At 40.5% G+C, this 26,328-nt stretch overlaps 1 protein-coding gene across 2 annotated transcripts in view; it reads right to left on the reverse strand.

Annotated features, from left to right (window-relative positions):
* ACTR2 (actin related protein 2) overlaps positions 1–6,652 on the reverse strand; it is a 48,155-nt gene extending 41,503 nt beyond the window's left edge. For both annotated transcript variants that reach the window (XM_003830901.7, XM_003830902.7), the window contains exon 1: positions 1,771–6,652. In XM_003830901.7, coding sequence (XP_003830949.1) covers positions 1,771–1,818 — 48 coding nt within the window. In that variant the 5' untranslated portion in view covers positions 1,819–6,652. The remainder of the gene's footprint in view (positions 1–1,770) is intronic.
* Between the last annotated feature and the right edge of the window lie 19,676 nt (positions 6,653–26,328).

Consider the following 26,328-nt stretch of genomic DNA (forward strand, 5'->3'; position numbering starts at 1 on the left):
AGGCTGGAGTGGTGCGATCTCAGCTCACTGCAACCTCCGCCTACCGGGTTCAAGCGATTCTCCTGCCTCAGCCTACCGAGTAGCTGGGATTACAGACGCCCACCACCATGCCCGGCTAATTTTTGTATTTTTAGTAGAGACGGGGTTTCACTATGTTGGCCAGCCTGGTCTCGAACTCCTGACTTCAGGTGATCCGCCCGCCTAGACCTCCCAAAGTGCTGGGATTACAGGCATGAGCCACCGCGCCTGGCCTCATTGTACGTTAACACTCTTTTTACTCTAGTCCATTTTTAACACAGTTCAGATGAAGCTACCATAATTATTGCTTGTAAAATTGTGTAACAAATCTAATCAAGGGCAGTATTATGGCAGTAAATACCAGCTCTTTTCCCCCTCAACAATTCAGATTCCAAAGTGTTTTGTTCAAGTAAAATGTACTTTAATTCATACATCATATTTATGGGAGGGAGGGGAGAAAAGTCACAAAATGTTGCAACATCAAAATGGTTAGAAATCACTATAGAAGTCATCCAGAATAAATAATATTTCCATCTTCTAATTTGCTGACTTTGCTACCCAAAATACATTTTTTTTAATCTGGCAAGAGGGAGGTCTGAATGAAACAATTTTTTTTTTTTATAATTGAGACGGAGTTTCACTCTTGTCGCCCAGGCTGGAGTGCAGTGGCGCAATCTTGGCTCACTGCAACCTCCGCTTCCTGGCTTCAAGCGATTCTCCTGCCTCAGCCTCCCAAGTAGCTGGGATTACAGGCAAGCACCACCACGGCAGGCTAATTTTTGTATTTTTAGTAGAGACCGGGGTTTCACCACGTTGGCTGGGCTGGTCTCGAACTCCTAACCTCTGGTGATCTGCCCGCCTGGGCCTCCCAAAGTGCTGGGATTACAGAAACAATTTTCAAATAGTTTCTAAATCAGTGCTTTAGTCAGATTTTACAATTTTTGAATCTTAAAAGCTAACATTACCTGTATACTGAAACGAAGGGGAAAAAAGGGGTTGGGGGTGGGATAATCAACACTAATTAACTTCCCCTAAGGCTAGTGGAATTAACACTTGAGTCTTGCGGCATCCTAGGTCACCCAAAACCACTCAATGGAACATGCTGGTCTCCGTGGGCCTGCTCCTGGGCCAAATACTAGTATGTAAAACAAAAAGTGAACGATGCGCTGCCGATCTGGACCCCTTCCCTCGAAAAAACTAATAAAAAGCCCAACAAACACAGCGAAAGGGCTGAGGTCCACACTCCATGACAGCACTTCCCTTTTTTTTTTTTTTTTTTTTTAAAGTAAACCCGCTTCCTGCTTCTCGTTTGGTGTATCTTCAACTATACAGGAAGAGGAAGGCCTCTAGGTCTTTCTCCTTTTTACAAACCGGTGGCCCTGGGGAAAAGAGCCCTTCTCGGAACACACAAACCGAGCCTTTTACCCCTCCGTCCGCTTTAGCCCAATTGCCCCCGCATAAGCGCGGAGCAGGTCCCTGCCGGGCGGTCAGTAGGCTCCGTGTCCAGTGCCGGTCTCGCCCGCCGCCCCGACCCGGAAGGGTGAGGGGGTGGCAGGCTAAATGTGTGGCAGGCTCAAGGGAGACCAGGGAACGGCCGGCTCGCTCCCACGCCCGCGGAGGTGGGAGGCACCGCCCCGCGCCCCTTCGCCCCGAGGGCCCGGAGGTGCAGCCCTGGGGGCCGAGGGCCCGTGCGCCAGCTGCTCGTCCCCGCCGGCGTCTGTGGCCGCCAAGGCCTCCTCGCGCGGCCCTTACCCCGGTGCCGTTGTCGCACACCACCACCTTCCTGCCCTGGCTGTCCATCGTCCGCCCAGGGAAGAGCCGCTGCAGCCGCACAACCTACAGCCACCGCCGCCCGGACGTTTTCTTTTCTTCCTCCTGCGTCTTCCCGGCCCCTCCTTCGGCCCAACTTTTTTCCCCCGACCGGAAGCTGCCGCCGGGCTCCGCCCGTCATTTAGCTGAATGCCTGCACGAAAAGGGTGGGACGGGCAGGCAGCGCGACTGGCAGCGGTGAGCTCCAATAAAAGATGGAGGAGCGTCGAGGCCCCTCCCGCAGCTCCGCTTCCGGCTCGGCTGTCACGGTCGCTGCCCACCCGGGTTCTTCGCCGCTTCTAGTTCCGGGCGCTTTGCCGGGCGTTAATGGCGGCCAACATCGCCGGTGCTGCGGCTTTCTCCCTAAAGTGTCACAGGAGCTAAGGGCGCCGCTTAACGAACTGCAGAAGACGCAGGCAGGTGAAGGACACCGGTTCTGCTGCGGCAGTGGAATGTGGCGGAGAAGCTGGCGGGTAGGGCGGGGAGCAAGCCTGGAGGTCCTGGCGGACCCCACCATTCGACAGGGCTTGGTGTGTTATTGCTTCTAGGCCTTTTCAGCGGACAGAACTGGGATGGATACACACATGCTTATTTGAAATCATGCGTTTGTTCCATACTCCAATGTCAGCCCACCCGTTCTTTGCCCAAGTTGCTCTATGGTCAAGTGAGCGAGAGCAGGTGCCTGCATTTCCAGCCTCGTGGCTCACCGCCTCCTTCTTCCAGTAGTCCCATGTTGCTTCACACCTCTTAAGTACATGTACTTCTGTGAACCCAGAGCCTTGGCTTTGAAATCAGACAACCCCAGTTTCAAACGTGGCGCTGCCACTCACGAGTTTTGTGATTTTGGCATACCCCTGTCTGCATGGGGATAATAACTTCTATCTCCATAGGTGTGGTGAGGATAAAAGTCTATGCATAGAGGAAATGTTCATTCAGTGGTAGCTATTTCTAATTCTGTTCTTCTGGACCTATGATTCTATCTACGATGCCTCATTTTTTTTCCTTTTTAATCAATTGGCAAACTTGTGCTCTGAGACCCAGCTTGTTACATCTCTGATGACAGCTGATATCCTCAGGATATTCCGTACTTCCTTTCTCCCTATTACTTTACTATGAATATATGAATAACATTGTGCTTATTGCATGCAACAAATATTTATTAGATGAATGACATTAAAATTCACCTTTAAAATGCCATCCTTTATGAGAGGTGAGAAATAGAACTTTTCCTTCGACATGGCTGTACATGTTCAACAACTAGAATAAAACAGTCATCATGAACCCTCAATCCAGTATTCTTTTTATAATATAGCTGCCTGTCAGTTTTCACTGTTCTTTTATTAGACCAGTGATTTTCAAACCTTTTTAAAGGCATACAGTGCTTTATTCAAATTTAATCTTATATGGAACCCTCAACACATAAATATTAAGATAAAAATAAAGCTGCCATTGTTGCAATTAGAAGTTTGAGGGGTTAGAATAGGTAGGAAGTCTCGGAGGAACATTTCTTCATTTTACCTGCTTTAACAGTCAGAGAAGTACCTCAGCCAGCAGAAAAACTTATTTGTTCATAAATTCCTTGAGTATAGAGTCCGTATCTTATTTTTGTGGCCTCCAATGCTAGTGCTGTGCAGTTTTCTTGAAAGTGCATTTTATTGGTCTCAGCAAATTGAACTCAAGCATTTCTGTGTTCTTTTACTTTTCCTCTTTGTGGAATTAAGGGGATTGCTAATTTGTATTTTTAAAGAAAGAACATTATTCCGGGCGCGGTGGCTCACGCCTGTAATCCCAGCACTTGGGGAGGCCAAGGAGGGCAAATCATCTGAGATCAGGAGTTCAAGACAAGGCTGGCCAACATGGCAAAACCCCGTCTCTACTAAAAATACAAAAATTAGCTGGGCGTGTTGGCACGCGCCTGTAATCCCAGCCGCTCAGGAAGCTGAGGCAGGAGAATCGCTTGAACCCGGGAAGCAGAGGTTGCAGTGACAGAGATCGTGCCACTGCACTCCAGCCTGGTGAGAGCAAGACTCCATCTCAAAAAAAAAAAAAAAATTGGCAAGTTTGGCCCTAAAATTTATATGAAATGAAAAGGAACCAGAATAAAAGGATTTTGAAACAGAAAAAGATGGAGAACTTCCACTACCTGAATTCAAAACTTATTATAAAGCTACAGTAATGAAGACTGTAATACTGGCATAGAGGCAGATATATCGATCAATGGAATCAAATAGTCCACAAATAAACCTTTACATTATGGTCAATTGATTTTCAACAATGGTGCTAAAACAATCCATGGGGAAAGGGTAATCTTTTCAATGAATGATGTGGGAGGGAAAAAAAAGAACTTTGATTCTTACCTCACATCACACATAAAAATTGATTTAAGTGGATCATAGACCTAAATATAAAAGCTAAAACTATAAATTTCAGAAGAAAAAGAGGAAAATCTTTTGATATTAAGTTAAGCAAAGTTTGCTTAGATATGACGCTAAAATCGTGATCTATAAAAGAAAAAATTGATAGTTGACATAATAGAAATTTAAAGCTTTTAGTTCATGTATTGAAACAAAAAATCTAGACTGGGACAATGGCTCACATCTGTAATCCCAGCACTTTGGGAGACCAAGGTGGGTGGATCGCTTGAGCTCAGGAGTTCAAGACCAGCCTAGGCCAGATGGTGAAACCCCATCTCTATAAAAAATACAAAAATTAGCTGTGCATATAGTCCCAGCTACTTGGGAGGCAGAGGTGGGAAGATGGTTTGAGCCCAGGAGGCAGAATTTGCAGTGAGCTGAGATTGCGCTACTACGCTACAGCCTGGGTGACAGAGCCAGACCCTATCTAAAAAAAAAAAAAGAAGAAGAAGAAGAAAAAAAAACAAAAACAAAAAATCTTGGTCTGTCTTAGGCAACAAGCAATTTAAAAAAAAAGTAGAAAATAAAGCAAAAGGGCCGGGCGCAGTGGCTCACGCCTATAATTCCAGCACTTTGGGAGACTGAGGTGAGTGGATCACCTGAGGTCAGGAGTTTGAGACCAGCCTCGCCAACATGGTGAAACCCCATCTCTACACCTGCAATCCCAGCTACTTGGGAGGCTGAGGCAGGGGAATTGCTTAAATCCAGGAGGCAAAGGTTGCAGTGAGCCGAAATCATGCCACTGCACTCCAGCCTGGGCAACAGAGCATAACTCCGTCTCAAAAAAAAAAAAAAAGAAAAAGAAAAAGAAAAGCCATGAACTAGAAGAAAATATTTGAATAGATATTTTACCAAAGAAGATTTATGAATGGCAAATAAGTACATAAAAAGATATTCATCATCATTAATCATTGGAGAAATGCACATTGAAAGCATAATAAGATAACACTTAATATCCACTAGAATGGCTATAATCAGAAAAATAGAAAACAAGTTTTGGCGGGGCTAGGTGGCTCACACCTGTAATCCCAACACTTTGGGAAGCCAAGGCGAGTGGCTCACTTCAGGTCAGGAGTTTGAGACCAGCCTGACCAACATGGTGAAACCCCGTCTCTACTAAAAAATACAAAAATTAGCCGGGCGTGGTGGCAGGTGCCTGTAATCCCTGCTACTGGGGAGGCTCAGGCAGGAGAATCGCTTAAACCTGGGAGGCAGAGATTGCAGTGAGCGGAGATCGTGCCTCTGCACTCCAGCCTGGGTGACAGCGAGACTCCATCTCAAAAACAAACAAAACAAAATAAAACAAAAACAAAAAAATAGAAAACAAGTTTGGCAAGAATGTGGAGAAACAAACACTCCTACATTCCTGGTGAGAATGTAAAATGGTACAGGCACTTTGGAAAGCAGTTTGACAGTTTTTTAAAAAATTAAGCATAAATTGCCATATAACCCAGCAATTTCATGCCTAGGTATATACCTAAAAGAAATGAAAACATATGTTCATGGACTCATACCTACATGTCCATTGCAGAATTACTCATAATAGGCAAAAAGTGGAAACTATTCAAATGTCTATCAGTTTGTGAATGAGTAAACAATATGTAGTACAGCCATACAATAGAATATTTGGTGATAAAAATAAACCAATACATGCTGTAACATGGATGAAAGTAAAAAAACACTATAGCAGATAAAAAGACTGTGATTTCATAGGAAAATCACAAATATAGAAAAAGCAAGATTATAGATACAGAAAGCAGGTTAGTGATTGCTGGGGCTGAAACTGGAAGCCAGGTTTGGCTGCAGATGGGCATGGGACAACTTTATGGATTGATGGAATACTAAAACTAGATTTTGGTAATGGTTACACAACCATAAAAATTTACTAAAAATAAACCGCACACTTGTAATAGGTAAATTTTGAGATGTGTAAATTACATGTTATAACTCCAATAAGGCTTTAAAAAATTTAAGTTACCTGCCCAAATGTACCTATCATGTAGCAGAAGCAGGATTAGACACAGGTGTGCCTGTCCTCAAAGCCTGAGCTCTGTTTACCCAGAGTTTTGGAAACTCCAGATCTATCATGAAAACCTAAGTCATTCTTAACCCGAGTCATCCTACTCAGGAATGACTTTTTTATTATAATTTTATTGTTTTTTATTTTATTGTATTTAAAAGAAATAGAGATTGTGGCTGGGCATGGTGGCTCATGCCTGTAATGCCAGCACTTGGGGAGGCCAAGGCAGGTGGATCAGTGAGGCCAGAAATTCAATACCAGTCTAGCCAACATGGTGAAACCCCATCTCTATTAAAAATACAAAAATTAGCTGATTGGCCTGGGAGGCAGAGGCTGTAGTGAGCCGAAATCACCCCACAGCACTCCAGCCTGGGTGACAGAGTGAGACTCTGTCTCAAAAAAAAAAAAAAATGGAAAGAAAGAAAAAGAAAGAAAGAGGGAGAACAAGAAAGAAAGAGAGAGAAAGAAAGAAAAGAAAAAGGAAAGAGGGAGGGAGGGGGAGAGAGAGAGAGAGAGAGAGATGGGGTCTCGCTATGTTAACCAGGCTGGTCCCCAACTCCTGGCCTCAAGTGATCCTCATCTCATTGGGATCCTCCCTCCCAATCCCAACGTGTTAGGATTACAGGTGTAAGCCACTGCACCTGGCCAGGAAGGACTTTTTGGGAGGGATTCTATCATCTCACTTGGATCTGGGATTACAGGTATGAGCCACCACGCCCAGCCTGAGAACAATACAATTATTCTTTTCTAGCTATTTTGAAATATATGATAAAATATTGTCAACTATAATTTCCCTATTGTATTTTCAAATACTAGAACTTCTATCTAACTGTATTTTTTTGACAATTAACTAATTTCTCTTTGTCTTCGCCCTCCCCAGTTTCCCTTCCCAGACTCTGATAATGACCATTCTATTCTCTATCTCCATGGTATCTACTATTTTACCTCCCATATATAAGTGAGAATATATAATATTTGTCTTTCTGTCCCTGGATCATTTCACTTAGCATAATGTCCTCCAGCTCCATCTATGTTGTTGCACATGACAGGATCTCATTCTTCTTTATGGCTGAATAGTACTCGATTGTGTATGTGTACTGCATTTTCTTTATCCATTCATCCATTGATGGACACTTAGGTTGATTCCCTATCTTGGCTATTGTGAATAGTGCTGCAGTAAACATGAGAGTGCAGATATCTCTCCAATATACTGATTCCTTTCTAGGGATGTATACCTCGCAGTGGGGATTGCTGGATCATATGGTAGTTCTACTGATAAACACACTTAAAACAATTTCAATACCTGCCAGGTGCGATGGCTCATGCCTGTAATCCCAGCACTTTGGGAGGCCAAGGCAGGTGGGTCACCTGAGGTCAGGAGTACGAGACCAGCCTGGTCAACATGGTGAAACTCCATCTGTGCTAAAAATACAAAAATTAGCTTGGTGTGGTGGCACGTGCCTGTAATCCTAGCTACTCCAGAGGCTGAGGCAGGAGAATCGCTTGAACCAGGAGACAGACGTTGTAGTGAGCTGAGATGGTGCCACTGCACTCCAGTCTGGGTGACAGAGTGAGACTCTGTCTCCAAAAAAAAAAAAAGAGAGATAATAAAACAATTACAATGCCTTTATTATAACTAACAAAATTTACAGTAATTTCTTATTGGCTAATACTCAGCCCATATCCAGTTTTTCCTAATTGTCTCAAAAATGTTCTAAACAATGTCCAAAATTTACATTTGTTTGATATGTCTATTTTATTTTATCTTATTTTATTTTATTTTTGAGATAGAGTCTTGCTCTGTCACCCAGGCTGGAGTGCAGTGGCGCTATCTCGGCTCACTACAATCTCCACCTCGCAGGTTCAAGCAATTCTGCTGCGTCAGCCTCCTCAATAGCTGAGAGTACAGGCGCATGCCACCACACTCAGCTAATTTCTGTAGTTTTAGTAGAAATGGGTTTTCACCACATTGGCCAGGCTCTTGACCTCAGGTGATCCACCCGCCTTGGCCTCCCAAAGTGCTGGGATTATAGGCATGAGCCACTGCTCCCAGCCGATATGTCTATTTTAGTTTACAAAATGGTGCGGCCACTTTGGAAAGCAGTCTTGCAGTTCCCCAAAAGGTTTAATATAGAGTTACCATATGACTCAGTAATTTTACTCCTAGGTATACACCCAAGATAAATGAAAAAAGTTTTTTTTAAATCATATTCTAAACAAGATTCACAAATTGCATTTGCTTGATATTTCTATTTTAGTTTATAACACTTTCTTCTCTCTCTCTCTCTGTCTCTTCCTGAGACAGGGTCTCTCTCTGTTGCTTAGGCAGGAGTGCAGTGGCATGATCATAACTCACTGTAACCTTGAACTAGACTCAAGCAATCCTCCCGCCTCAGCCTCCTGAATACTAGGACTACCGGCATGTACCACCATACCCAGCTAATTTTTAAAAATTATTTTGGAGAGATGGGGTCTTGCTGTGTTGCCCAGGCTGGTCTTAACTCCTGGCCTCAAGTGATCTCCCCACTCAGCCTCCCAAAATGTTGGGATTACAAGCATGAGCCACCACACCTTGCCCCTCTCTTTTTGTATGCTATTTTTTTTGGCTGAAGCCTGGGTCATTTGGCCTGTAGGATTTCTCATGTTCTGGATTTGGCTGACTGTTCCCATAGTGTATTGTTCTTGTTCCTCTAACCTCCATATTTTTTATAAACTAGTAGTTAGATCTAGAAACTTGATTAGGTTTAGGTTCAGTTATTTTGGCAAGATTATTCATAGGCAGCAGCATGTACTTCTCATTGCATCACATTTGGAGGAATGTGATGTCTGGGTGTCCCACATTTAGTGATGTTAAAATTATTCAGTGGGTTCTGGTGTTATCACATGATCTATCACAGAGTTCCCACTGAACCTGTCACCTAATAGTTTTAGCAGCCATTAATAATTGTTGCCTTATTGGACCAGGTAACATGACTAAGTGCAGTTTGCCTAACTCATAACTTTTTATTTCCAAAAACTTATAGGTTTTGACCTTATTAGCCATTCCAGTTGCTTTCAAATAGAAGAATTATAGTTTTGAAGCTAGTTAATGATTTTTTAAACTAAAAAAAAACTCTTAGGCACTTCATGTGTACAATATAAACTATAATTTTAGTAGACATTTTAGTTGTGATATTCCTTATTCTTTTTCTTATTCTTTTTTTTTTTTTTTTTTTTTTTTTTGAGATGGAGTCTTGCCCTGTTACCCAGGCTGGAGTGCAGTGGCATCATCTCGGCTCACTGCAATCTCCACCTCCTGGGTTCAAGCGATTCTCCTGCCTCAGCCTCCTGAGTAGCTAGGATTACAGGCATGTGTTACCATGCCCAGCTAATTTTTTGTATTTTTAGTAGAGATGGGTTTCACCATGTTAGGCTGGTCTCGATCTCCTGACCTCGTGATCCACCCGCCTCAGTCTCCCAAAGTGCTGGGATTACAGGCATGAGCCACTACGCCCGGCCTTGTTTGTTTTTTTGTTTGTTTGTTAATGAAAATCTCGCTCTGTCAGCCAGGCTGAAGTGCAGCAGCCCGATCTCAGCTGACTACAACCTCCACCTACCAGGCTCAAGCAGTTTTCCTGCCTCAGCCTTCCAAGTAGCTGGGACTACAGGTGTGTGCCACCACATACAGCTAATTTTTGTATTTTTAGTAGAGATGGGGTTTCACCATGTTGGCCAGGCTGGTCTCAAACTCCTGGTCTCAAGGGATCCTCCTGCCTCAGCTTCCCAAAGTGCTAGGATTATAAGTGTGAGCCCTGCGCCTGGCCCCTCATTCTTTTATCTCTCTCTCACCTCACATCATCTACAGAAACTAACTCAAAATGGATCAAAGACCTAAATATAAGAGCTAAAATCATAAACATAGAAGGGATAGGTATAAATGTTTATGACTTCAGATTAGGCAATAGATTTTTAGATATAACATCAAGGGTACAACAACAAAAGAAAAAATAGATAAATTGGACTTCATCAAAATTTAAAATGTGTGCACTACAAATGACTCCATCAAGACAGTGAAAAGACAACTCACAGAAAGATAGAAAATATCAGCAAATCATATATCCTATAAGGGACGTGTATGTAGAATATACAAAGAACTTTTACAACTCAGTGAACAAAACAACCAAAAAACAAAACAAAATAGCCAGGCACAGTGGCTGGTATCTATAATCCCAGCTACTCGGGAGGCTAAGTTGGGAGCATCACTTGAGCCCAGGAGTTTGAGGCTGCAATGAGCCATTATCACACCACTGCTGTACTCCAGTCTGGGTGACAGAGTGACATCCCAACTCTAAAAATAAAAAAAAAAAAAAAGAAACAACCAAAATTTTAAAATGGGCCAAACCATTTGAGCAGACATTTGGCCAAAGAAGATATAAAAATGGCCGATAAGTACACGAATCATTAGCCATCAGGTAAATGCAAATCAAAATAGCAAGATTACATTTCATACCCACTAGGTTGGCTATCATCAAAAGGACAGTAAATGGTTTTTGTGGTTTTTTTGTTTTTTTTTTTTTTGAGACGGAGTCTCGCTCTGTCGCCCAGGCTGGAGCGCAGTGGCGCGATCTCGGCTCACTGCAAGCTCCGCCTCCCGGATTCACGCCATCCTCCTGCCTCAGCCTCCCGAGTAGCTGGGACTACAGGCGCCCGCCACCACGCCTGGCTTCTTTTTTTGTATTTTTGGTAGAGACGGAGTTTCACCATGTTAGCCAGTATGGTCTCGATCTCCTGGCCTCGTGATCCGCCCGCCTCGGCCTCCCAAAGTGCTGGGATTACAGGCGTGAGCCACCGCGCCCAGCCAAAGGACAGTAAATGTTAATGAGGGTGTGGAGAAACTGGAACCCTCATGCATTGCTGGTGGAAATGCAAAATGGTGCAGCCACTTTGGAAAGCAGTCTGGCAGTTCCCCAAAAGGTTTAACATAGATTTACCATATGACTCAATAATTTTACTCCTAGGTATATACCCAAGGGAAATGAAAACATGTGTCCATACGAAAACTTGCACACAAAGATTCATAGCAACATTAATCATAATACCCAAAAAGTGGAAACAACCCAAATGTCCATTACCTGGTGAGGGGATAAAATGTGGTGCTCATATATCCATATAATAGACTATCTTCGGCCATAAAAGGGAATGAAATACTGATACATGCCACAGCATGGATGAACCTCCAAAACAACATGTGCTGAGGGAAAGAAGCTGGTCGCAAGAGGCCACATATTGTATGATTCAATTTTATATTAAGTTTCCAGAATAGGCAAATCTATAAAGACAGAAAATAGACTAGTGGTTGCTTGAACTGGGTGGGAGGTGGGGGAGCAGGTGGCAGAGAAATGGGGAGTGACTGCTAACAGGTATGAAATTTCATTTTGCGATAATGAAAATGTTCTAAAATTGATTGTGGTGATGGTTGCACAAATTTACCATTGAATTATACACTTCAAATGAGTGAATTATATGATATGTTGATTGTATCTCAATAAAGCTATTAATGTTATTTCAGGAAAAGAAATTTGGGGATGAAAGTTAAAGCACTTCATTCAGGGATACACTGCTCCGCTGTTAGGACTAGAACTTGATTCATTGATTTTGTCAGTACTTTTTCCAATCCAAAAGTTATCTTTCATATCAAATACTCTGATTTTGTGACTGAACTAACTCCAAATCCTAAATGCTGAGTCTTGCTTCACCAAATAAAGCTGAGATTTTTAGAGAGAAAAAAATATTCTCTTTAAGCCAGTTGAAGTGATGATCCAACTCTGACAAGGACAGTCACAGAGGCCTTTTTAGTGGTGGCACAATATAGAGGCTAAGAGCTAAGAATCCAGCGTCATATTGAAGACTTGAATTTAAAACCTGGACCCCCTACTTCTTAGCTGTCTCCTTGAGGAAATTGCTTAATCTCTTACATGGATTGTCTCATTTGATACTCCCATTGGTCCTGAAATGCAGATATTACTATTCCCCTCCGGTTTTTTTGTTTGTTCGTTTGTGTTTTTTAATTTTTTTTTTAAACAAATGAGAAAACTAAAGCTCAGCAAATTTAAGTAACTGGTCAAGTTCACACTTCCATAAACAGTAAAACTGCTGTTCATAGCTTTGTCTACTTACCTCCAAAACTATGCATCCTAATCAATTATAAACCATAATCATCCCAATTTATCAATTTAGAATGGAAGACATTCCATTTATTTATTTATTTATTTATTTATCTATTTATTTATTTATTTCAGACAGAGTCTGGCTCTGTCACCCAGGCTGGAGTGCAGTGGTGCAATCTCGGCTCACTGCAACCTCTGCCTCCTAGGCTGAGACAATCCTTCCACTTCAGCCAGTAGCTGGGACTACAGGCAGGCACCACCAAGGCCCAGCTAATTTTTGTTTGTTTTTTTGTTTTGTTTTTTGTTGTTGTAGATACAGGGTTTCACCATGTTGGCCAGGCTGGTCTTGAACTCCTAAGTTCAAGCAATCCTCCGTCCCCGGCCTCCCAAAGTGCTGGGATTACAGATGTGAGCCACCACGCCTGGCCCATACCTTTTATTAACCAACAGATGTGAGCCATCTCTTCAGAAGCCTCATTTTCTGGTTTTAAAACACTTGAAAGTTGAATTCGTAATCAGAAAATTGATAGGCAAGTGTGGTATCTGAACAGAGAGGCTGGAACTATTCCATGCAGATAGAGCTTAGAGAATCTCCCTCCCTTCCTAACACCAGTAGGGTTCTGACCCAACCAGATGTTATTAGTCAACAAATATGTACAGAACACCCACGGTATGCCAGGCTCCATTCTAGGACCTGGGCATGGTTTTTGCCTTTATGAAGCTTACATTCATGTTGGGAGAGACATATTGAACAAGCAAACTTAAAAAATGTGATAAATTCAGATAATGAGAAGTGCTATAAGGAAAAATAATTAAAAGTGACTTAGAATGGGGAACACCGCTCTAAGGAGGTAGCACACAACCTGAACCTTTTGTCATTGTTAGATTCAGCTGTGAGCGACAGAAGACCCTGGTAACAGTGTCTTAGAACATCAGTGTTTATTTCTCTGCCACCTAAATGAAGTTGGTAGGTAAACATTCTAGGGCCGAATGACACTCCACAGCAACAGGGATCTGGCCTCCTGTCCTTATGGCTTTGCCATCTTCATCATACAGTTTCTGCTTCATAGTATATAATGGTTGTTTTTGCTACCCTTATCATTTTTACATCTCAGCCAGTAAGAAAGAGGAAGGGGTGGGGTTTGGGACATGGAGATGATGAAGTGCAAGCTTCTTCCTTTTAGGGACTGTTTCTGGAAGCTCCATATTTTATAGTGTTTCTAGTTCCATCTCACTAGCTAGAACTTCGCTAGTCCTATTTACCTGTCAGAGAGGCTGGAAAATGTAGTCTTTGTTCTGGATAGCCATGTACTGAGATAATAATTAGGAGTTTTATTTCCAAGAAAGAGGGAAGGATGGATATTGGGGGACAACTAGTGATCTTTGCTTTGAAGAAAAGAAAGACAGAGTGAAATAAAAAAAATTAGTTTAGTGTGTTCATTCAAGGAATAGAAGAAGGCCCGTGGGACTAGAGTATACTAAGTAAAGGGAAGAGTGGTAGATGGAGGGCTTTGTAAACCATAATAACATTAGCTTCTAGTCCAGTAAGAGTGGCACACCTTTGGCAGGTTTTGTTTTAAAACTAGACTTTGAGAAATAATGATATCTGGTCAAGCATGACACATTTTCTCCACTCTTTCCTTGATTCCAACAAAGTGACAGCTAAGGTTTTGGGTTTTTTAAAAAAACAAAACCCACAAGAAGACAAAAAGACATGGAAAAGAGAGAAAAGAAGATGATCAGCAAATATAAACTGGAGAGCAGATGAAGGAATGACAATTAACTAAGAAAACTTTAGAAGGCTGAAAACTTAATGCCTGAGGTGAAAATGGAGGGAAAAAAAGCAAGCCTGTTCATGAAGCAGAATCCCGAAAAGGACCTGGTTGAAAATATGTCCAAATCAGTTGGACTCTTAAATAACCTCCTTCAGCCCTTGCAGCCAATGACCCACTCCTCTGTAATGGAGTAGAGCAGTTTTACTCTCAGGTTAGTTGAAGAAAAAGGCAGTCTGTTCTCAGGAACAAGCATATCTGAGGATGAGAGCCTTATTAAAAACAGGGAGGTAATGAGAAGTCTATATCCAAAGGGTGAGAAACCTAATCTCCTTCCTAATAAGCCAATAGTCAATTTTCCACTTCCACCCTACCTCATTCATCTTTCTCTTTTGGTGAAGAAAAATGCAGTCTGTTCTCAGGAACAAGCATATCTGAGGATGAGAGCCTTATTAAAAACAGGGAGGTAATGAGAAGTCTATATCCAAAGGGTGAGAAACCTAATCTCCTTCCTAATAAGCCAGTAGTCAATTTTCCACTTCCACCCTACCTCATTCATCTTTCTCTTTTGGTGAAGAAAAAAAAAAAAAAAACACCTATTCAGAGACAATATCAGCAGATACTGACAGCTGGTGGTCCCCTAACAAAAGTAATCAAACCCCTGCTGACAGTGAAACCCACTAGTCAGCAAGACTCAGCATTCAACACACAGCTTCCAATCAGTGGGGCTTTTTTGGTTTTGTTTTATTTTTAGTGTTTTATTTATTTATTTATTTTCTTTCTTTCTTTTCTTTCTTTCCTTCTTTAGAGACAGAGTCTTGATCTGTCAGCCAGGCTGGAGTGCAGTGGCTCAATCAGAGCTCACTGCAGTTTTGAACTCCCGGCCTCAAGTAATCCTGCCACCTCGGTCTACCATTGTGCTGGGATTACGGGCATGACAGCCTAAACTCATCAGACCAATATCAGAATATTATTTCTAGAAAGAAAGAGCAGAAAGCAGAGGTAAAAAATTATTTGAGAAAAATAAAATATTATTTTCAAGAGTCTAGAAACAATTTTCTAGATATGCTGCCTTCCTCAGATAGTTACTGAAGGGAAGTGGGGGAGTTACTCAAGAAATATGAAATCAGAGGAACTAGGAGGCCAGGGATCCAATACAGGAGGGAGACAAGAATTCCATGAATGCTGATGGAACAAAAATCCCAAGGAAGGAAATCAACCTCTCTCTTTCTCTCTCTCTCTCTCTCACTCACACACACAATAGATTTTCTGATGTATTTTAAAACTTCGAGAAATATATACTTGTAGTTTGGTGATGAATTAGTGATAGCAAGAACAAAGAAAAACTAAGGGCCAGGCACAGTGGCTCACGCCTATAATCCCAGCACTTTGGGAGGCCGAGGCAGGCAGATCACCTGACATCAGGAGTTCAAGACCAGCCTGGCAAACATGGTGAAACCTTGTTTCTACTAAAAAAGAAAATACAAAAAATTAGCTGAGCATGGTGATGCACGCCTATAATCCCAGCTACTCGGGAGGCTGAGGCAGGAGAATCTCTTGAACCTGGGAGGCGGAGGTTGCAGTGAGCTGAGATTGCGCCACTGCACTCAAGCTCAGGCAACAAGAGTGAAACTCCATCTCAAAAAAAAGAAAAGAAAAAAAGAAAAACTAAGGGAAAAATGATTAAGTCTATGAAATGATTAAGTCTAGGAAAAAATTTTAAAACTATAGGCCGTGCGTATGGCTCACACCTGTAATCCCAGCACATTGGGAGGCCGAGGCAGGCAGATCACTGGAGGTCAGGAGTTCGAGACGAGCCAAAACGGTGAAACCCTGTCTCTACTAAAAATACAAAAATTAGCCGGGCATGGTGGCACGCACCTGTAATCCCAGCTACTCAGGAGGCTGAGGCAGGAGAAGCGCTTGAACCCGGGAAGCAGAGTTTGCAGTGAGCCGAGATCCCACCACTGCATTCCAGTCTGGGTGACAGAGTGAGATTCCGTGTCAAAAATAAATAAATAAATAAATAAATACAATTGTAATACCAAGGAAATGTCATCTTATGGACTATATGACTCAGTATGAATGTAAATATTGAATACTGGTCTAATCCGATATGATATATTGGTGTTCGGATGATAAGGGGAAAGGAAATGTGTGTTGAGGAGGTATCCTAAGATAATTAAATGATCTCCCACAGTAGATGGTTAATAGAAGATGTCTACACTGAAAAAGATCAAGAAATAGTCAAATAAGGATGTTTAGAAATAGAGAGTTAAATATCAGAAGAAACAACTAAAGGAGTTAAAGTTGTTGCCTTATGGGAGCAGAAATTAGGAGTAGAGAGAATAAGAAATTAGGAGTAGAGAGAATAAGGCAGGGGTCTGATGCTCATCTTTCTAAATCTTGTTAAACCATTTAACTTTCTAACACGTGCGTGTGTGTATGTGTGTGTGTGTGCGCGCGCACGCGTATGCGTACGTATTTGTAGGTAGGTAGGTTGTGGATGGAATACTCAGTACTAAATAAACAGTGGTAGATTTTTTGCTTTTTGTTTCTCCTTTTGTCAAGGCTCTATTACCTTACACACTATAAATTGCAAGATGATAGTGTATCCTGTTTAGTTAAATGTTAAGCCTAGAGCTCCCTTGGGCTTCTGGATAAAATATGGAAGACACTCTACTATAAATTCATCAACAGCACTTTTACAAACCTTTGCAACATTTTAATACATGTTGCTACCAAAACTCAGGCACTTACTGTTGATTCTTTTAGGCTTTTGCTTCCAAGTTTAATTTTTTTGTCCTTGAGGCCTGCTGACCCAATGTGCTGTCCAACAAGTGAACAATGAAGCTCCTGTTGTTTAAGTTTTATTGTAAGTTGTATAATAGGTCTACACTGTAATTAAATGTCTATCACTTCTATAAATATAAACATATATGCAATAAAACACATAGATGATAAAACTTATGCCTATAGGATCTATTACACAATGATGTATCATTTTTATTGCTCTCAGAATTTGACTTCTAGTAGCTGACTTTTCAATAAATGTCCAGTGCCCCTAGTTTTAAAAATAAATAAATTTGAGTTTCTCTTTTCATGTGATTTTAAGGAAAAAAAAAAGCTTGACAACAGTATTCAACATCAAAATGTGAACTTCTGACCTCCACATGATCTGTCATCACCAAAAGAAAAGTAAATGATCACAGCAATTGCAAATGTTTAAACTTAAGAATCATTTGGACTATCTAGATAAGATGTATAAAATGTGATTAAATTCAGAATTTATAAATCTTTAACCTAAATAAGATATGCTATAGTCTCAATTTTGTGATTAAAATCTGATATAATAATTTGCAATTGAAAAGAGAACAGTCTGGGTGTGGTGGCTCATACCTGTAATCCCAGCTCTTAGGGAGGCAGAGGTGGGAGGATAGCTTAAGCCCAGGAGTTCGAGACCTGCCTGGGCAATATATCAAGACACCGTTTAAGAAAAAAAAAAAAAAATGAAAAGAGAACAGACCAGGCATGGTGGCTCACACCTGTAATCCCAGTATTTTAGGAGGTCGAGGTGGGCAGATCACCTGAGCCCAGGAGCTTGAGACCATCCTGGCCAACATGGCAAAATGCTGTCTCTATTAAGAATACAAAGATTAGCTAGGCATAATGGTGCACACCTGTGGTCTCAGCTACTTAGGTGGCTGAGGCGCGAGAATCGCTTGAGCCTGGGAGGTGGAGGTTGCAGTGAGCCCAGCTCACACCACTGCACTCCATCCTGGGCGACACAGTGAGACTCTAGCTCAAAAAAAAAAAAAAAAGAAAGAAAGAGAACAAACAGAAGACTTGTGTGTTCAGTGATAAATTTACATCTCTAATGAAAAATTAAAAAGGAATATATTCCATGGCCAAGTTCCCCAAAGGCAGTGTACCTGGAACAGAATGAGCTTTTTTTCACAAGCTGTTTCAGGCCTTGAAGCTTAACAAACAAGTCTAAAATAAAAAAATGTGTATTTATGGAAATAAAAATAGAGCCTAGTAAAACTAAGCTCAGATCCTGCCTCTTTCATTGGCCTGGAAGCCTAAGGTCTATGTTGTCAACCTCCCTGGGGGATTACTTCTTTTTCTTTAATCGATACATAATAATTGTACATATTCATGGATACAATGATATTTTGATGCATACATGCAATACATAATGATGACATCAGGGTAATTGGGATATCCATCACCTCAAACATTTATCAGTTCTGTTTTTTGTTTTTTGTTTTTTTTGGAGATGGAGTTTTGCTTTTGTTGCCCAGGCTGGAGTGCAATGGCTTGATCTCAGCTCACTGCAACTTCTGCCTCCTGGGTTCAAGATATTCTCCTGTCTCAACCTCCCGAGTAGCTGGGATTACAGGCATCCACCACCACGCCCGGCTAATTTTTGTATTCTTAGTAGAGACAGGGTTTCACCACGTTGTGCAAGCTGGTCTCAAACTCCTGACCTCAGGTGATCTGCCCGCCTCGGCCTCCCAAAGTGCTGGGATTGCAGGCCTGAGCAACCACGCCCGGCCAAGTTTGTTCTCTTTTTAACATATAGAGCATTTTAGATGTACCATGAGTCCCTTTTTCTTCCCAGTATCACTCCCAGTTTCCTCTCACTTTCCCAAGAAGTAGTATTGCCTTAAGTCATGATGAGTTCTTAGAGACCATTTAAAAAAACACTCATTAGATGCACATGAAAAGAGGTTCAACACCATGAGCCATTATGAAAATGCAAATTAAAACCACAATGTGGCCGGGCATGGTGGCTCACACCTTTAATCCCGGCACTTCAGGAGGCCAAGGCAGAAAAATCATTTGCGCCCAGGAGTTGAAGACCAGCCCAGGCAACGTAGTGAGGACCCCATCTCTACAAAAAATAAAAAATTAGCCGGGAATGGTGGCTCACACCTGTGATCCCAGCTACTTGGGGGGCTGAGGTGGGAGGATCATTTGAGCCCAGGAGTTTGAAACCAACATGGGCAACATAGTGAGACCTCATCTCTACAAAAAAATTAAATATTAGTTGGACGTGGTGGTATGCACCTGTAGTCCCAGCTTCTCGGGAGGCTGAGGTGGGAGGATCACTTGAGCACAGGAGATTGAGGCTGCAGTGAGCTGTAAGGTGCACTCCAGCCTGGATAATGGAGCAAGACTCTGTCTCCAAAACAAACAAAAAAATGAACAAAACCACAACGATATACCATTGCATACCTATTAAAATATTAGAATAACTAAAATTTTTAAAAATAATGCCAAATGCTATTGAAATACCAAATACAGAAACTGTATTTCTCATATATTTCTGGTCAGCCTATGAAACGATACACTCAGGGTGGAAAATACCATCTCTTATAAAACTAAACACACACTTACCATACAACTCAGCAACTGTACAACTGATGTGCACTTACCATACAACCCAGCAACTGTACAATTGGGCATTTACCCCAGAGAAATGAAAACATTTATTCACATGGAAATGTATGCATGAATGTTCATAACAGTTCTATTTGCAATAACCAAAAACTGGAAACAACCAGTTTTTGTCCTTCAATGAATGAATGGTTAAACAAAATGTGATACACTCATCCCATGGAGTACTATACAGCAATAAAAAGAAAGAAATTATTGATACACACAACTTGAATAGATCCCAAAGTAATTATGCTAAGTTTTTAAAAACTCATTCTTAAAAAGTTACATACTGACATACTGTATACTTCCATTTCTATAACATTCTTGAAGTGACACAATTATAGAGATGGAGAACAAATTAGTGGTTGCCAGGCATTAGGATGTGGGAGGCAGGGAGTGGGATGGATATGACTATAAACAGGTAGCATGAGGGATCTTTGCAATGATGAAGCAGTTCTGTATCTTGACTGTGGTGGTGGTTACATATGTGATAAAATTGCATAGAAGTACACACACAAGTGAGTGCATATAAAACATGAAATTTGAGGTTGTGGATTATATCAATGTCAATTTAATAGTTTTGATATTGAACTGTGCATATGTAATATATTGTCACTGGGGGAAACTGAATGAAGGGGACATGGGACCTCCCTGTACTATTTTTTGCAATTTCTGTTTATTTATAATTATTAAAAAGTTAAAAAGCCAAATTGAAAAGTATCCACTAAATGCATATATGTTCCTATATAAAATTCATACTATTGATTGCTGTATGTGTCTTTTCTATAGGTAGTATCATCCCGAAAGTGTCATTCTGCAAACTTGCCTGCTCACTCAACATTCCAATTTTGAGATCCATCCAAACTAATACATAGAGAACTAGTTCCTCTAATACTGCATAGGATTCTATTATATTAATATGTCACATTTTATTTATCCCTTCCCCAACTTACGAACATTTCGATTTTTTTTTACTATTATAAAGCTTGCTGCAATGAATATCCTTGTATGTGACTTGTGCACATACAAGTTTTTCTAGTGTAGTATTTCTTAGACCTAGAAGTAATAAAAATACTAGCTGTCAATATTTCCTGAGCACTGACTGTAATATTACTATGATTGGTGAGAAAACTGAGAAGTTAGCTTACTTGCCAAAGGTCACATAGCTAGTCAAACCTATCATGTCCAGCTCCAGCATCTGCATTATTATCCACTGCAGCACATGGTTGCCTCCAGCAGTCGGATAAAAAACTGTTTCATTGGCCTGATGTAGAGGCTCACGCCTGTAATCCCAGCACTTTGGGAGGCTGAGGTGGGCAGATCACTTGAGGTTGGTAGTTCCAGACCAGCCTGGCCAACATGACGAAACCACGTCTCTACTAAAAGTACAAAAAGAAAAGAAAAAAAAAAAGCTGGACATGGTGGCAAGTGCTTGTAATTCCAGCCACTCAGGAAACTGAGGCAGGAGAATCGTTTGATCCCGGGAGGCAGAGGTTGCAGTGAGCGAGGCCACACCACTGGGCGATAGAGCAAGACGCAAGACTCTCCAAAAAACAAAAACAAAAACCTGTTTCACCACCTGCAAAGGATATACTAGAAAAGTGCAGTGAAGCATTACCTTTAAGCAATTATATCATACAGTTTTCTTTTCTTTTTCTTTTTTTTTTTTTTTTGAGACGGAGTCTCACTCTGTTGCCCAGGCTGGAGTGCAGTGGTGCATTCTCGGCTCACTGCAAGCTCTGCCTCCCGGGTTCACGCCATTCTCCTGCCTCAGCCTCCTGAGTAGCTGGGACTACAGGCGCCCGCCACCAAGCCCAGCTAATTTTTGTATTTTTAGTAGAGGTGGGGTTTCACCTTGTTAGTCAGGATGGTCTCGATCTCCTGACCTCGTGATCCGCCTGCCTCGGCCTCCCAAAGTGCTGGGATTACAGGCATGAGCCACCGCACCTGGCTCATACAGTTTTCTTATTTTGAACTCATGTTCAGTTAAAATTTTCTGGTCTCTTTCCCGAATGCTTATCCAGGTGTCTTCAATTTTACTTTGCGATTTAATGTTTAAACCTAAAACAGAGTCTTTTAAAATCTTATTCTGGTTAATTTAGTCTTCTTGATTTGAGACTAATTCCGGCATGTTGAGATAAATATTTATTTTAAACACAAGAGTTTTCAGAGCATTACCTATAAAGTATTCCTGCCAAAAATGTTGAACCAGAATAAATTGGATTTTTAGAGCTAACTTCCATTTAGAGGAAATAAAAAGGGTAGAGGAATAAGTTAAATGATACCACAGGGAAGCAAATACACACATCCATAATGCATAATATTCTGTACAACGGTTAACACAGTTTTTGCAACAAATCGTTGACATGATTAATGTTGTGTGTGCGTTGCATGTGTGTGTGTGCACTCAGGTACGCATGTGTGTGTCGGCGGGGAGGGGGAATCTTCTCTAAATGAAAAGAAATCTAAGAAACAAAACAACCAATTGTAATAATATAGACCTTCTTTGTACCTGAATTTGAATAAACCAACTAAAAAAAAGATATTTAGAGACAATTTTGAAAGGATTATGTGGATTAGATGGTATTAGAAGATGCCAAGGGATTATTGTTAATTTAGGTAAGTACTATAAAGGCTTTGTGGTAATGACAGAAAATATCCATTAAAAAAAAAAAGATTCTTACCAAGTACTTGTAGGTGAAATGATATGATGTCTGGAATTTGCTTTAAAATACTTCAGGAAAAAAAGGATAGATTCAGCAAATGGGGCAAAATCTCGATGATGATTGAATCTGGGATATAAATATATAGGAGTGCATCCTACTCTTCTCTAGGTATATTTTTAATATGTTTAATAAGTTTTATAATAAAATGTAAGGTGTTTTATTATAAAAGTAACAGAAAACATGTCATGGGGAGAGTTTAGAAGCTCAGAAAAGTAAGAGAAAAAAATAGAGTTTATAACCCCCTACCTACTACCGACTGTTAAAGTTTAGATACATTTTCTTCTAATATTTTTCTTTTTCTTCTTCGTTTTTTTTTTTTTTTTTTTTGACACAGGGTCTTGCTGTGTTGCCTAGGCTGGGGTGTAGTGGCACGATCTCAGCTTACTTCAACTTCCGCCTCCCAAGTTCAAGCGATTCTCCTGCCTCAACCTCCCGAGTAGCTGGTATTACAGGTGCGCACGACCACACCCGGCTAATTTTTGTATTTTTAGTACAGACAGGGTTTTGCCACGTTGGCCAGGCTGGTTTCGAACTCCTGACCTCAAGTGATCTGCCTGCCTTGGCCTCTCAAAGTGCTGGGATTATAGGCATGAGCCACCGCACCCGGCAACATTTTCTTCTAGTATTTTTCTATGTCTCTTCTGATTTGATTTTCATAATTGAGATGAAATTATATAATTTCGTGTCTCATTTTTCCATTTACATACATAAGCATTTTAAAATATTATCATGAATTTTCTTAAGCATCATACTTAATGATGAACATAGTACTGAAAAGTACCCAAGTTAAAATAATTTTTTCTTTTACCTTAAAAATATGTTATTGAGGAATAATTTGCAAAGACTATACTGCATCTATTTAAAGTATGCAATTTTATTAATTTTGACAATGGTGATCTTATCTTTTTTTTAAAGACAGGGTCTCCCTCTGTTGCCCAGGCTGCAGTGCAGTGGCACAGTTATAGCTCACTGCAGCCTCAAGCTCCTAGGCTCAAGTGATCCTCCCATCTCGGCCTCCCAAGTAGCTGGGACTACAGGTGTGTGCCACCATGCCTGGCTATTTTTAATTTTTTTTTATTTTTGTAGAGATTGAGTCTCACTATGTTACCCAGGCTGGTCTTGATCCTCCCGCCTCGGCCTCCCAAAGTGCTGGGATTACAAGTGTGAGTGACCACACCCAGCTGGTATTCCTGTCTTGAGGTTTATTTTATCTTATGTTAATATAAAAACTTTAGCTTTCTTAGACTTTTTGTTTACATGGTTTATTTTTTCTTCCATTTACAATCAACCTCTCTATGCCATTTATTTATTTATAATTGACAAATAATAATTGTATATATTTATGGTGTACAACCTGATGTTTTGAAATATGTATACACTGTGGAATAGCTCAATCAAGCTAATTAGTGTATGTATTACCTCACATATTTATCATTTATTTGTGGTGACAGCACTTAAAATTTACTCTGTTAGCAATCGTCAAGCATACAATACATTTTATTAACCATGGTCACCATATGGTGCAATAGATCTCTTGAACTTATTCCTCTTGCCTAACTGATACTTTGCAACCTTTGACCAACCTCTCTTAATTTGCCTCTCATTCCCCCAGCCTCTGGTAACCACTATTCTACTCTGCTTCTGAGTTAAATTTTTTGAGATTTCACATATAAGTGAGATCATATGGTATTTGTTTGTAAAAGGAGTCTAACAAGCTATTGGCTTAATGAAATTACATTAAACTGGCTTAATCAAAATACAGAATTTGTTGACATGTGGCTGAAAGGTTTAGGAGTAGACCTCAAGCATGGTGTGACCAGGGACTCAAATAATGCTATTAAGACGCAGTCTCTCTTCTCCATCTCATGGCTACGTTTCCACTGTGTTGGTTTTATTTCAGGCAGGATTTACTTTGAGGTGGTAAGACGATGTCAGCAATTCTCCATCCTATATCATTCTAGGTTCTAAGTTACTTGAAGAGAAGTATTTTCCCATGACTCATTATGATTAGATAAGGCTCTAATCCATTTTGATTTGATTTTTGTATATGGTGAGAGATAGGTATCTAGTTTCATTCTTCTGCATATGTTCTTGGCACCTTTGTTGAAAATGAGTTAACTGTAGATGTATGGATTTATCTCCGGGTTCGCTATTCTGTTTCATTTGTCAACATGTCTGTTTTTATGCCTTGCTGTTCTGATTACTACTGTTCTGTAATATAATTTAAAAAAAATTTTTTTGAGACAGGGTGTCGCTATGTTGCCCAGGCTGGTTTCAAACTCCTGGGCTTACGCAATCCTCCTGCCTCGGCCTCCCAAAGTGTTGGGATTACAGGCATGAGCCACCATGCCTAGCTCTGTAATATAATTTTAAGTCAGGTAGAACAGAGGGGACAAGAGTGCAGGGGTTCACATGCAGAGTCAGAAAGGTAAAGAAGAAGCAAGAAATTCAAACTCCATGTGTTTGAGAGATCAAGAAAGACTAAAAGCCAGTCTGCAGCAAGCACTTTGGAGAGTGAATCTGAGTGGAGAGTAACGTGGAGTGTCAAGAGATGTGCAGAAGATCCAAAGAAGTCTGAGGACATTGTGTGCATCAAGAAAAGAAGAACCAGAAGTCACTGGGACAGTGATGATACTTAACGTAGTAATCTAAGTGGGAAAAATATAATAAAATTAGTTTTGTGATTAAAAAAATTTTAAGTCAGGTAATGTGATTCCTCCAGTTTTGTTCTTTCTGCTCAGGGTGGCTTTGGCTATTCTGGGTCTTTTGTGGTTCCATATACATTTTAGGTTTTTCTTTTTTGTTTTTTTTTTTTTTCAATTTCCATGAAGAATGTCATTAGTATTTTGATAGGGATTGCATTGAATCTATAGATTGCTTTGGGCAGTATGGACATTTTAACAATATTGATTATTCCAATCCATGGACATGAAATATCTTTCAATTTTTTGTGTCCTCTTAAATATCTTTCCTTTTCTTTTTTTTTTCTGGAGACAGAATCTTGCTCTATCACCCAGGCTGGAGTGCAATGGCATGATCATAGATTACTGCAGCCTTATACTTGAACTCCTGGGCTCAACTGATCCTGCCACCCCAGCCTCCCAAGTAACTAGGACTACAGCTGTACACCACCATGTCCAGCTAAATTTTAAAATCTTTTGTAGAGACAGTGTCTCACTATTTTGCCCAGGCTGGGAATTTATTTCACCAATGTTTTATAGTTTTCACTGTAGATATCTTTCACTTCTTTGGTTAAGTTTATTCCTAGTCATTTTATTTTGTTTGTAGCTGTTGTAAATGGGATTCCTTTTTAAATTTTTTTTCAGATTGTTCACTGTTGGCATATAGAAATGCTACTGATTTTTGTATGTTTGATTTTGTATCCTGCAACTTTACTGAATTTATCAATTCTAATAATTTTTGATGGAGTCATTAGGTTTTTCCAAATATATGACTATATCACTTGCAAACAAGGATAATTCGACTTTTTTCTTTCCAATTTGGATGTTCTTTATTTCTTTCTCTATCTCATTGCTCTAGCTAGGACTTCCAGTACTATGTTAAATAACAGTGGTAAAAGTGGGCATCCTTGTCATGTTCCAGATCTCACAGGAAAGGCTTTCAGTTTTTCCTCATTCAGTATGATGCTAGCTGTGGGTCTATCATATATGGCTTTTATTGTGTCGATATATGGTCCTTCTATACCAAGTTTTTTGAGAGTTTTATCATGAAGAGATGTTGGATTTTATTGAATGCTTTTTCAGCATTAATTGAAATGATCATATGGCTTTTGTCTTTCATTCTGTTGGTAGATCACATTGATTGATTTGCATATGTTGAACCATCATTGCATCCCTTGGATAAATCCCACTTGGTCATGATGAATGATCTTTTTGTTACGTTGTTGAATTTGGTTTGCTAGTATTTTGTTGAGGATTTTTGCATCAATGTTTATCAGGAATATGGGCCAGTAGCTTT

This window comes from Pan paniscus, chromosome 12, assembly GCF_029289425.2.
Source record: "Pan paniscus chromosome 12, NHGRI_mPanPan1-v2.0_pri, whole genome shotgun sequence".
NCBI classification, from domain to species: Eukaryota; Metazoa; Chordata; class Mammalia; order Primates; family Hominidae; genus Pan; species Pan paniscus.